The following is a 13,908-nucleotide window of genomic DNA, read 5'->3' as shown; positions in this document are numbered from 1 at the left end:
ACTTCAAATGATTGAGAAGCTCATTCGTATTCCTTATGCCTCAAAACTTGTCTTCTGGGTAAAAACCAGTAACCTAGCTTTACTCTCGCAGATTAAGGTGAGTAAACATTTAATATTAAAACTGTTTCAGTTGGTAACATACTACAACTGTTTCTGTAAAAGGGATTTAAGAGAACCTTAACACAACTCTGTGGGTTTTACTGAAATACTAAACATAGTCCAAAGAGTTAATGCTAAGAAATAAAGTGCTAAATTTTACTTTGGGGGAAAGGCTTTTTTTAACATTGGTAAAGCCTAATGAAGCTCTGTCACAGTTACAGAACTAAAGAACTCTGAAAATAGAAGTCAACCTAATGACTAGAGAAAAATCCAAAAGTCCAATTGAAGTAATCCAAAAGATACATAAAACTAGGTTGTTAAGAGCCAGGTCTTAACCTAATAGACTCAAGCTGATCATGGTGGTGCATGCCTAGAATACCAGTTCTTAGAACATGTGTGAGGAGTTCCAGGCGATCCTGGGCACCCTGCCTCAACAAACAAGAAAAACACAAGACAAGATTCTAACATGAGAGACTATTCATATAAACAACTTTAATGTAATAACATGGAATGCAAAAAAGATTAGAACCATTATTAATAAAGTATCCGATTCTATTTTAAAAATCACTAAAATAAATAAAACAGGACAGTGATCAGAGTAATAGTACCATTATAATCACATTAAATAGAAAGGCTACCATCATTTTAAAGCTGTACCCAAGGCAGTGCACACATTTGTTTGTGCCTCAGAGGCTTCAGATGTCGATGATAACAAAAACCAGGGAAGCTCCACTGGGAGCCGCTCATTGACTGATGAGAAGGACCCTGAATCTCTGTATCTGCCCTTGGATAATTCTAACATCATGTGATAGATGAGACAGGTAGTACAGTATCTACACAAAACTATACACTTAGTAAAATAGTTATTTAAGCTGTTGTACCTTTTCCCATTTTTCTTTTTTGTTGCTTTAAAAAGACTGGAGGGTTAGGATCATCAATGTGCAAATATGTATCTGGTGGTTCATAATAACAAGTGTCCAAATGTCATGTGAGAAATGGTGCACCTTAAGTCTATATAGATGTATGAGACAAAAAATAATTTTATGGTAAGAAACACCCTTATTCAATATATATACATATATTAAAAATGAGCAGCATAGAGCAGATGTAACTGTTCACTACCCACACTCTTGACTACCAAGAAATGAAGACAAACTTTAGAAAAATACAATGCAAGAAGAGATTCAAGTTGAAAATATATTCCTTTGGTTAAAAATCATCCCCCTTTATGATCATTTGTACTCCCAGCAGCCATAGCTGCTCCTGTGTCACTACTGGCATACTACAGTGTTTTCTCAGTCTATAGTTACGGAGCTCACTGGATTGCAGCAACGAAAAAGAACTCTAGAACAGTAACCTTGATGGTGGTTTTTACTTTAGGAACCTCCGACACATGTAATTTTCTTCAGATACTGTATAGTCAAACTTTTTGTAGAAACCAACATTTTGCGGTAGACATTCAAGGGTGATCTTGTAACAGTTCAGTTTCTTGCTTAGCAAAGTAAGAGTTGATAATAACCTGAAAAAAAGTATGAGACAGCATTAACCAAAATGGGCCTTGATAATGACAAAGATTAGTGTTACATAAAATCCAAGTACTTATTCAGTATATAAGTTTAAATCATGGCCTTTCCAATAATACACCATCCAAATTATTAAGTTGATAAAAATTTAAATTGCTGAGACATTTTTATTTTGTTTCAAACACGTTAGTCTCCACACTGTTAATAAATAATAACCTTACACCCTCTTTTATTATGGGAGGGGGGACACACCAGCAGCACAAGGGTGGAGTTGAGAGCACAATTTCGAGTGGTCCTCTCCTTTCTGTTTTCTTGGGATCAAACTGAGGCATAGGCTCCTCCCAAGTGTGACAACTCTCACCCACCTTGCTAACCTCTAAACCTTTTTTAAAATAAATTTTAGCTAGAGAGAGAGAGTTTTCCAGAGGACCAGCACCCACATGGCTACTGACTCTGTATCTCCAGTTCCAGGTAATCTTTGCCCTCTTTGGATTTCTTGGCCTCCACAGATAACAGACATGCAAGTAGTACACATATATACATACAGGCAAAACACCTATATGCATAACATTTTTTTAAATTCACATGCAGGGCTAGAGAGTTGGCTTAGCAGTTAAGAACACTGCCTGCTCTTGAATTTGTTTTCTGATTTGATTCCCAGGACCTGGCTCACAACCATCTGTAACTCCTCTCCCAGGGCATCAGATACCTCCTAGCTCCTGAAGGAGTTGTGCACACATATATATGTAGGCAAAACACCCACACATTTAAAATCATTTTCTTTAAAAAAAAAAAAAACTTATGCATGATCCTAGGTATAGTGAGTGGCATTATATGGCATTAGTTGAGAGGCTAAAAAGAAGAAGATTGCTATGAGTTTAAAGCAAGACTGACTGAACTGTACAGCATGCCTGGGATACGCATAGGCTCAGATTAAGACTTACTGAGAAAGAGCAGTGATGGAGTGCTTTTCAAGCAGGTGTGAAGCTCTAGCTTCAACTCCCAATACTGGGATTGGGAAAACCAAACACAGCAAAAAAAAAAAAAAAAAAAAAAAAAAAAAAAAAAAAAAAACAAGACACTAAAATGTATCAAATTTAGAAAAACATAGCCCATATTTTTTTTTTTTTTTTTTTTTTTTTTTTTTTTTTTTTTTTTTTTTTTTTTTTTTTTATGAAAGGTCTCTAGCTAGCTTTGGTGACACATAAAGCAACATAAGACCTTAACTCAAAAAATAAACCCCAAAATATCTTTGTTCCAGGTTGGAGGTGTAGCTCAGTGATAGGTTAACCTCTCATAGATTGCCCTTTATCTGATTGATACCATAAGGTTGTAGGATTGAAGCACCTTTATGTCCTACTCCAACTGAGACACTCGCCAGGTTCATATCAAATGAGTATGAAACAGCTATATTCTTGAGACAGTCTCATTATATAGCCTTGGCTGGCCTGGAACTAGCTATGTAGAGCAGGCCAGCATTAATTAACCCACAGATCTGTCTGCCCCTCTGCCCCCCTGTACTCAAGAGGCAGAGGCCACCAAGTGAGTCTCTGTGACTTTGGGTCTGGATACAAAGTTCCAGGACAGCCAGGGCTACACAGAGAAACCCTGTCTAGGAAAACAAAACCAGAGGTGGGGTTGGGGCTGGGAAGGACTGCTCTCAAGGAGACTGCTTGCAGCATACCTCCCTGATAGAATACAACTTGCCTATCATGTTAAGAGTCAACAGTACCAGAGCCGGGCGGTGGTGGCGCACACCTTTAATCCCAGCACTTGGGAGGCAGAGGCAGGCGGATTTCTGAGTTTGAGGCCAGCCTGGTCTACAGAGTGAGTTCCAGGACAGCCAGGGCTATACAGAGAAACCCTGTCTGGAAAAACCAAAAAAAAAAAAAAAAAAAAAAGTCACCAGTACCATACAAACATATATGCACAGTTCAATTACATGTTACTCTTGGCAAATGAAATGTTTTCAGTTCTCAAATTCTGAGGTAAAACTAACAAAACTATTTAATTTTTCATTAAATTCAGTCTAAGATACAGGGAATAAGTTCAGAATTAAAGAAAGTCAGAAATAAATTAGAAAAATCTCAGCAAGAGGCCAAACTGGGACAGAAATGATCCAGTTTCCATGGTTACGTGCACATACTTACAATTTGCCGAGCTGCTTCCCTCTGCACTCATCACTAACAACGACATCTTCTACTCTCCCTCTCTGCAAACAATCACAGTACTACAGGATGAGCCTTGAGCCTGTTTTCCACTAAGCCAACAATTGATTACAGTTTTTACTTTTTCACAGAGGAAACAGGAAAATCAGCTGCTCCTTTACTGGTTTTTTAGCTATATCCTTCTCAACCTCCCCTCTCTACTGTTAAAGCAGAATTCTAAACCCCAGAGCTGGAAGGATGGCTCATTGGTTAAGAGCACTGACTGCTCTTCCAGAGGTCCTGAGTTCAATTTCCAGCACTGACATGGTGGCTCACAACCATCTGTAATGGGATCTGATGCCCTCTACTGGCATGCAGATGTTCATGCAAACAGAACTCTAAACCCCAATCACCATAATGTAATCTTGTCTTAAACATAGTCTATCCACCTTGTTGCTTAGTAACAATTTATACCCAGCAGTTTACCCATGTTAAGTACAGAAACTAAAACCCATAACCTACAGAGTACATGCTCATTTTTTTCCTACATTCAGAAAAGGTGAGTGGATTTGTCTCTGCATGTGTGAATGGCTTCTGGGGTATCTGTGGAGGTCAGACTACAACTTGTGATACTTAGTTCTGTCCTCCCACTCTGCTAATCAATCCCAGTGCTGGGACTTGGGTGGTTGGCTTGGTGGCCAACCTCTTGAGCCATCTACCTGCTGGCTCACACTGGATTGTAATTCGCAGAAACTTCTGCTAAAGAGCAATGAACAATTACTGGAACATTGATTTTGCTAATGAAGTTTCCAAGTTGGTTTCATTAGAAAATATCTGTGTGCTTTATTCATAGGCATTAATGTGGGTACATACCTTAGCACATGAATGGATAAATTTATGTTCTATTATCAGAGTTGCTGTTGCCACAATTTGTCCTAGGGTCACATCTTCCACAACGGTAACATAGTAATCCCCAGACTTCTTCATATGCTCAAAAGATCCTGTCAGGAAATGTCAAAAAGTGTTATATAGTAGGCATTTCTATTTTACTGAATTCAAGAAAAGCACCAAGTTTGTCTGACTTCATCTTTGGATGTTAAAGCTATTTTGCCACAGTGCTTAAGTTTCTAGCAAGTAATTGAAGTAAATTGAGCATAAGACATTTATTTATTTGGGGTTTTTGAGACAGGGTATCACTCTGTCATTCTGGATGTTCTAGAACTTCCTCTGTAGACCAGATTGGTCTTGAACTCACAGAGATCTGCCTGTCTCTGATCCCCCAAGCTCTAGAATTAACGGTGTGCATCACTACAACCAGCCTCTTTCCTCTTCTAAAAATACTACATTATTTAAAACATCAAGGAGTTGAAATACCAATGGTCAGCATTGGGTGATTCACACCTTTAAAGTCATCTGTTAGTACAGAATGGCAGTGTAACCCTGAGGTAGAGAGTGATGTTACCTGGTTTAGTACCAGAAACACACACACACACCCCTGCTAGCAAGGTAAGACTTGCTTCCCGATGAGCAACATAGTATTACAGATAAATTCTGCATGTTGCCATTTCTGTGACTAATTAATTAAAATGTCAATATCTTCCCACTTAATTTACATTTATCTAAAACTAACACTCAACAGATACTCAAAGAACAAAACTGCAGGTTATTATAAGAGCACATTATATCCACAATTTGGTCTTGGTTTCAAAATATTTTGACAAAACAGTTTTCCATTTGTTTTCCAATGTTTCATAATTACGTATTTGTTCTTTTAGAAACAGGATCTTTGCTATAAAAATGATAAAGATGAGAGATACATCCCCACTTACGCAGTTTTTCCCAAGTCATACAACTAATAAAAGCAAAGCTACATTCCCTCAAATAACGTTTAGCACTTTATATTGCTAGAAAAAGCTTCACTTTTTCATCTATTCTGATATGTATGCAAGGAGAAGCAAAGGAGTTTTAAAGCCAAGCTCTAAAACTCAGATATTGTTTATTTTCAAAGTCTCATTCCATTAGGTCCCAAGTAGGGAGGGAAATAATTCAATGTAGGGAAATAAACAAAACTATAGATAGAATCTTGATCTTCATTCTCGGCGTGGTTGGAGAAGGAAATGCAGTAAATAGAAAACAGGAATAGGCTGAGTTAGGACACTGAATAAAGCTAAGAAGGTTCCATCTTTCTTGCCAATGATTAATTGTGATCTTTGGTATGACTGGTTCTTTTTGGAAACCTTTTCTCATGTCTCAAAGGGAGAAGGGGATTGTTAGATTAAGATACCCAACCTTACAATTCAACATAAAAGCAAATAAATAAATAGTAGCCGGGTGGTGGTGGCGCACGCCTTTAATCCCTGCACTTGGGAGGCAGAGGCAGGTGAATTTCGAGGCCAGCCTGGTCTACAGAGTGAGTTCCAGGACAGCCAGGGCTACACAGAGAAACCTGGTCTCACAGAGAAACCTGGTCTCGAAGAGCCAAAATAAATAAAGTAGGAAAATAAACTCATAAATTTTAAGTTGGTAATGAAATTTCTGTGTTAAACATAACCACATAGAAAGATATACTACAGGGCTGGAGAGATGGCTCAGAGGTTAAGAGTACTTTCTGTTCTTGTGAAGCTCCTGAGTTCAATTCCCAGCAACCATATGGTGGCTTACAACATTCTATAATGAGATCTGGTGCCCTCTTCTGGCCTGCAGAATGCATGTAGGCAGAACACTATGTATACATACATACATACATACATATATACATACATACATCTTTTTAAAAAAGATATACAGTAAAAGTAAAGTAATTCTAGAGTAAATATCAAGTTATACAAAAATCTGGATTCTATAAGTAAGGATGGCTGATTTATAACTTTCAGCTATTTGAATGAGTGAGTACTGAGCAGACTTCTAGGCATTCAGACAAAGTACTTACTTATGAATTGCTCCTGGCTGACAACACCTGTCTCTGTCAGCTGACCCAATACCTTAAAAAAACCTAGTTAAAACATTTCAGGAGAAAAGCAAAAGAAAGATTAAAATATGGAAAGCAGCAAAAACACTCACTGGGTAGGTTAAAGAAAGTTACTTTTTCAAAACTCTATAATCATGTTTCATAATCTTTAATCAAGATTTGCTGATTAAGCATGCAAATTTCCAACAGTGTATTGTGTGCATTCATTATACATGGTACTGTACACATGAGGGCATTTTCATACAAGTACCTATTCCTTTTATAACCAGAATAGCAAATGACAGCCTTCAACAATATTTGCCTGCATATGATTTTAAGGTAGTTCAGACCTTAATATCAATGTACACTCTTAAGTGCTATTTAAATTTTATGTAAGGGATGCCACATTTTCCTAAATACATGACTTAAAAAAAGTACAAGATTCTCACCTCCACTGAATATATCACTTGTAAGATAAAGTGTAACTAATATAACACTGTTGGAACAATTTTTAATTTTAATGATAATGCCACCGGGCATGGTGACACATGCGCATGCCTTTAAAAATCCCAGCACTTGGGAGGCAGAGGCAGGTAGATCTCTGAGTTCAAGGACAGCCAAGACTACATAGACAGTGTCTCAAAAAAATAAAAATAAACCCAAAAAAACTAGTGGTAATGCTAAAAGTACATTTTGAACTGTTTTAGTCTTCATTTTTCTACATGTAATAATTCTGGCCAAAGATACTTTATTCAAATACCTATCTAGAAGAAAATAGTGAGGCAAAATGTTATTACCAAAGTTTCAGGAAATTATTTTGGATAATTTAGATGTTAAAGAATTACATGGGACTAAATAAAACCCTTTCAGTTTGTCCAAGGAATGTTCCTTTATCTGTCTAGCTTCTTGGAGAAAACTCTTCCATGTGTTTCATACATTATAACTTTACTTTTGTTTTTGAGACATCCTTTTAGATGGAATACTCTTGTATTTAGTTATTTTTAAATGCATCATAGAAATATCTGGTCTTAGCCATAATACATGCCTATTACAGTTGAGTGATCAAGTCACTTTAAGTACAAAAGTACTGTTTTAAGTTCACATCATGCTTATGAAAAAGCAACAAATTCTAGTTAGGATTCTCAAACTAAAATTGGGCCCATACCTTTATTTAAGTCCGCAGTACAGAGAGGCCTCAAAACCAAGCCTTCTCCAGGATGCGTTGGAGAAATGGCTGGAGAAAATATAGCTGTATTCTGACTCCAGTCCACCTCTTTGAGCAAACTTGGGTCAAACATAGGGGTTTCATCAGGTTTCATCTTTCCAGTAAAGTCTAAAATAAAATTTTGAATGTTGAGAGGCCTTAGAAAAAGTGTGCTTGATGAGAAAGTTAATTTGATCATATAAATGGGTTCTATAACATTTTATCAGCTACTCTACTTTAGCTACCTAGAATCTCTAGCCATGTTTATATGTTAAAAAGCCATCTTTACTATCAGTTGGGAAATGTGCTGAGTAGTGAAATTAAGTCAACAAAAACAAGACTTTAAACTCCATTCTCTAGCAGGTCATGAAGATGCTTTGTTCTGTGGGCTGGGGCCACTGGGCAGCACTGGCACCTTAGGGTACTCAGGTCTGTACAGTTAGAAGCTTGCATTTATTAGTAGGCTCAGAAATCACTTGGTATCCAGGGTCACTAAAGACTCACTCGAACATGTGAATGTGACTTTATATGAACCACAAACAAGATAACTTAGGAATTACTCAAATTGCTTCATTATTCTCTGTATTCACAATAGTATTACCTCAGCCATGACAGATACTGTGTCTGCATTTGTTTTCATGGCAGGCTTTCCAAATGCCTATGGTAGCTGCTTCTAAACAGTTTAATAACCAGTGGGGTTTTTTGTTGGTGGTGGTGGTAGTTGTTTGTTTTTCATGCTATACACCAGACATAGTGGGACATGCTTATAATCCCAGAATTTGAGACACAAAGGGAATAAGACTAGACTGAGTTACACTGTGGAATATGTCTCAAGACACACATATGACCAATGTGATATGAAACCCTGTCTCAAAAAAATTAAGTCATAATAAATTGTAACCAGTTATTAATAGTTTGTTTCCTGTACATTTCTTTAACTAGATGGTCCTATTTTGTAAGTGATCATAAAATATGTAATATTGATTAATTTGGTGTGTACTTTATATTTGTTAATTCTTTAACAAGCAATAAAAGATGTATCATGATCGTATCTTATAGATTAGCAAGTAGAGAGAGGAACTTGCTTAAGGTTCCAGGCCAAGGACAGTAACTTGGCCACAGGCAGCATCGAGCACATGACTTAATGCTTGATGTCACTCTGAAACTCTAGCGATTTTCTAGCAGTGCGTGCTACGTTTTCATTTTGCACTTTACCACAAGTTACATTATTGATTCTACTAGGCAGAATGATGTCACCTATTTACTAGTCTAGTTTAACCAAATCCCTGTATTCTGTTGTATGAGAATTAAAAAGTTAGAACAGTACATAGAATCTCAGTTTTGGAAATGAGAATTTCAGACTAATCAAAAATGTATAAAGACATTCTGGGTAGAAATAAGAACCCACTGTCCAGGCACCAAGAAATGACTATCATGTTGTTTTAATGTACTGTTTCAAAATGGAAGCAGCTACATTGGGTTCACCCAAGCTCAGTCTTCAACTAGCAACTCAGGTGGCACCCAACGAGGATGGTGGGAAAGGGAAAGCAAGATGTGATTGACACTAAAGGATTTTAAAGAACTCATGGGTTATCAATAATTGATTTACAAAAGAAATCCTTAAAGGCTCCCAAATAAAAGTGACACGTTTATGTAGCTACATGTTAAACAGTGCATAGCTGAAGTACTTTAGTATGCTTCAGTTTTACAAAGTAAACCCTGAAGCTTCCAGGTATCTAAACAAAGGCATGAAAGCTGTGTCCCTTCCCACATGTCCCCCAACTCTAGTTCTCCCTGTCCCCCTTTACCCTTCACTAAGCTATCTCCACCCAAACTGAAAAGGCCATTTTAGATAAGCTATCTTCCTGGCAAAGGTGACAAGCTCAAGGGGCAAGCAGTAAAGGGCAACCTGTGATTAGCACAGTAATTTCTAGCTTCATTCCACCACTGACCAGCTACCAAGGTCCAAAGTCAGTGGGTGGGAAAGTACATTATCTACAGGGAAGCCACATAAATAGTGAAGAAAGAACTAAACAATGGCAGGAAATCACTTTCTAAGAACAGGGTTTCATTATGTAGTTCAGTTTGGCCTCTCGCCCACCCTTCATTGTATGTGTGCATTTGTGTAGGCATGTTTGTGTGTGTGCTGGGTGCATGTGCATGTGTGCCTGTGAGAGTGGAGGTCCAGGGTTGACATCAGGCATCTTCCTGGATCTCTCTCCACTGTATATACTGAAAGTAGTTCTCTCCCCAAACCCACGACTCACTTTTTAGGTTAGTAAGAATAGCCATTTACTCAAAGGACTTCTGTCTCCTGATCACAGCTGGGCTACTAAGCCCACCCTGTTTTCTTTACATGGGTTCTGGGAATCAGAATTCTGGTTCCCAGTCTTCCATTGCAGAAGATTTACTCTTTCAGCCACCTCCCCAGACCCCCTTTAACTCTTGGTTCTCCTGTTTCCAGATTCCCCGTGCTGATTACAGGTGTGTCCCACCATACTGGACTCCTTAAGCACCATTAAATTGGTTTCTAGTATTCATTACTAAAGAGATGACGACAGGCATTGCTCTGGTTAAACACACAGGATCTGACTAGAGCCAAAACCTAAAGGGGAAAAGCCTATCTTCCTAGTCATAAAGACACAATTTATGATGTAGACAGAGGCCATGCCTTATTACAGTCTAATAAAAATTCAGGTGAGGTAGCAAACACCTGGATCCAGTGCTAGGGAGGCTGAATCATTAACTGTGGGAGCTCAAGGACAGCAGGCTACCCAGTCACACCTGTCTCAAAAAAAAAAAAAAAAAAAAAAAAAAGACACTTAAAACTAATTATGGGAGTTGATGTAAACATGGAGTTTTTTTAAAAAGTTGGTTCTAAGGTACCCCACCCTCACTCCTCCCCTCAAGTTCAAGGCTGTTTTTTCAAAACGACAAAAAGCCTTCATTTTGTATCACTTAAAGGTCATCACCACCTAACTTCCTCTAGTTTGGTTGTAAATTCGTAACTCCAAGCAACTTTCCCTCTAACCTGTCCTGTTTAACTGCTAAATTAGCATTTGTTCTCAAGGCTTGAGTATTGCCTAAACCCTAGCGCGGTAAACCTCTAGTCAATAAGTAATGAATGACGGAGGGTATCATCTAGAAATCGCATCTCAGAAAGTCACCAAGAAAAAAAGACTGTCACATGCCCACGAGTGAGAACACAAAAGACACACACCAAACTTCCAAGTTTGGCTCTCCAGCCTCTGCTTCTAGAAAAACACCAGACCAACAAGTAGGAAGATTGAACAGGACTCACAAATTTCTAAACATGATCTGTAGCCAAATCAAAATCGCTGTGATAGGTGGCAGGTAGGCAGATAGCTAGGCAGACAGCTCCGAGTATCTTCATGAAAGTATTTCATGAAGCAAGAAGTATTTCCCGTTAGTGCACTTAATCTACACCATCAGATTATCCCCAGTCTAGTTGCACAGTTGGAGCACCGAGTTCCCATGACTAGCCCTAAGGTAACGCATCAACAAATGAGCGGCCTGAAATGAGGATCCTCTCATTTTCCCATGAGCTCTACAGCAGAAAAGTCATCAGATGACGATCTTTGCATCGTGGAATCTGTTTCAACCATACAAATCCTGCCTTAATGAATCAATTTTCTGAGACCCACTTTTGGATTTATTAATCCCAACCAAACAAATCCCCCATTTATTTTTACAGGAACAAATTTTATGCTTGCCTTACATAAACATTAGCTCTTACAACAGAAACCACACAGTCGGTGTTTCTAGGGGTTCAAGTCTTAGGTTGTTCCCCCACCCCAGGTTTCATACAGTCTGCGTAGCTGGGGCTCTTCAGCCGCTCTGACCGCTGCACCGGTAACAGGGAACCTAGAGTTCGCGCCCTTTCATAGCGACAGCGGCAGACAAGGTAAGGACCGTCCCCCCAGTCCCACGCCACGGACACTCCGCTCCCTAGCCCACCCCCCCCCCCCCAAGACCCTGCCCGGCAGCACCGCCGGGCATCAAGCTTAGCCGCCCGGCGCCCCAGCCTCCGCGGTCCGCAGCGGTATCAAACCCGCCAGCCCTCGCGTCCCAGCCCTAGGCCGCCTCACCGCCCGGAGCGGACCACGCTCCCGTCCCGGCGCGTCAGTCTCCCTGCGGGTCACAGCGCCGCCGCATCCGGATCCGGCTGCAGCGCCGGCCCCGCCCCCCGTGCACCCCCACGCGCCGCAGCCGGAACCGCCTGGACGAACGTGGCCGGACCAACGCCTCCGCCCTGCCCCGCCCTCACGCACCGCTGCGCACGCGGAGGCACGGCCACGCACACCACTCTTGGGCTGGGCGGCGGGGGCGGGGAGGGGCTCTGGGGCGCAAAGGAAGCTCTTCGGGGCGGGGCTCCGGGGGCGGGGTCGAGCTCTGGGGCATTTAGGCGACTCTGGGGCGTGGGGCAAGGATCAGGGTCAAGGCTTGCGTCATCAGTTTACCTTCCAGACGCGCCTTTCGCACACTACACGCGTGTACCACCGTCCCTCCCACGCCTTATCTGAAAATAAAGCCACCAAGAGTAAGAGCAGCATATACGATGACCAGTGTGGGTTCTTTTCGTTCTCTGAGCCCTAAAACTCCTACCCTGTTAGTCCCTTTGTCCCTCACATGCAGGCAGTCCATTAATCAGGACTTGGGTTACTCACTGATGATCACATCCCGATTCCCAAATGGCTGAGACAAGTCTAGGCTCCTGTCTTCTAGAAAATGACTTGGGACCACTCACCCTTGAGCTTTCTTGGGCTTTCCACTGCAGCATTTTGCATTCTAGGACACCGGGAACATTTCAGCTTACTCTGGGCAAGAAGTGGCACTAGGTTCTCCAGACAGTGAAGAGTGGGGTAGAGGCCAGGGCCCTGTAACCATCTTACAGTGTACAGCCCATAGAGTGCTTGTTCTGTAATCTCAGTACTGAGAAAGCTTGAGAAATCCTTTTGTGGGCTCCCACCTCCAAAGTGTCTCTCCTAAGTACCATTTAGCACCATCTGACAAGTGAGGAAGCAGAGATTTGGAGATATACATACATACACACACACACACACACACACATATGTAGCGTATGTAGTACGAGGCATAGTGGAACACTAGAGACCAGAGGCTTTGGACATCTCTGTGAGTGCAAGGCCAACCTGGTCTACACAAATGAAATCAAGGACAGCCAGGGATATGTAAAGAAATGCTGTCAGATGGATGGATGGATGGATAGATAGATAGATAGATAGATAGATAGATAGATAGATAGATAGGAAGAAATGTCTTGAATATACCAAGAGACCACTTGACTTCCATCTCTGAATTCATTAAAATATTTGTTTTTTAATTGCAACATTAGAGAAATACAGGATAAGAAGTCGTGTGTCCTTATAGCTCCACCTGCAGAGTTAAGATTGTGTTATTGGTAGATAGTCCTCCGGATTGCCAGAATTTCCTTTTCTGTGCTACTTTTTAACTTATGGGCGTGAACATTTGTGATGCAGCTTTCTAATCTTGATGTGGTATCTGGCACCTCATCTGACACAATACATATAAAACATTCAATATGTCCCCTGGCCTGGAATATGTGCTAAGGTGCTAGTTTGTGTACATGTATATGTGTGTGGAAGGAATAAACTACAGTATGGTGAAATAAGGAACATCTTCCCAAATCCAGTGCAACAAAACGTATTTGTTAACCGCAAGTCTTACAGAGAATGGCAGTGTAGTTACTCCATGCAATCCCATAGGGGCCCAGGCCACCCAGTCACAAAACATTCACAAATATATCATGTCTTTAATGAAAAGAGACTAGAAAAATCACAGGCAGACTTTTACTGATTTAACTCAAAGCTGATGTTCCACTCACGATTGACTGGTCAATTAGTAAGTACAGCCTTGCCTGAGACTGCTAGCTAACTGGGAAACGGCACAGTTTGTGAGCACCGCAGTGTCTTTTACTCTCATCTCACC

General features: G+C 40.4%; 1 protein-coding gene across 2 annotated transcripts; it reads right to left on the bottom strand.

Moving 5' to 3' along the window:
* Nucleotides 1-571: 571 nt before the first annotated feature.
* Nucleotides 572-12,203, bottom strand: Gnpnat1 (glucosamine-phosphate N-acetyltransferase 1). 2 transcript variants are annotated; one of them, XM_034497593.2, is made up of 6 exons: nt 12,030-12,203; nt 7,882-8,049; nt 6,699-6,761; nt 4,643-4,770; nt 3,773-3,834; nt 572-1,618 (listed from the first exon to the last, which is right to left on the bottom strand). In XM_034497593.2, the coding sequence occupies exons 2-6, from the start codon at nt 8,033-8,035 to the stop codon at nt 1,471-1,473; spliced, it is 555 nt and encodes a 184-aa protein (XP_034353484.1). In that variant the 5' UTR covers nt 8,036-8,049; nt 12,030-12,203; the 3' UTR covers nt 572-1,470. The 2 variants fall into 2 exon arrangements, with proteins under 2 accessions (XP_034353484.1, XP_034353485.1); XM_034497594.2 differs by lacking the exon at nt 12,030-12,203 and adding an exon at nt 11,222-11,327.
* Nucleotides 12,204-13,908: the final 1,705 nt, after the last annotated feature.

The sequence above is a fragment of the Arvicanthis niloticus genome, chromosome 3 (genome assembly GCF_011762505.2).
Source record: "Arvicanthis niloticus isolate mArvNil1 chromosome 3, mArvNil1.pat.X, whole genome shotgun sequence".
NCBI lineage: Eukaryota > Metazoa > Chordata > Mammalia > Rodentia > Muridae > Arvicanthis > Arvicanthis niloticus.
This window is presented reverse-complemented; position numbering and strand designations above follow the sequence as displayed.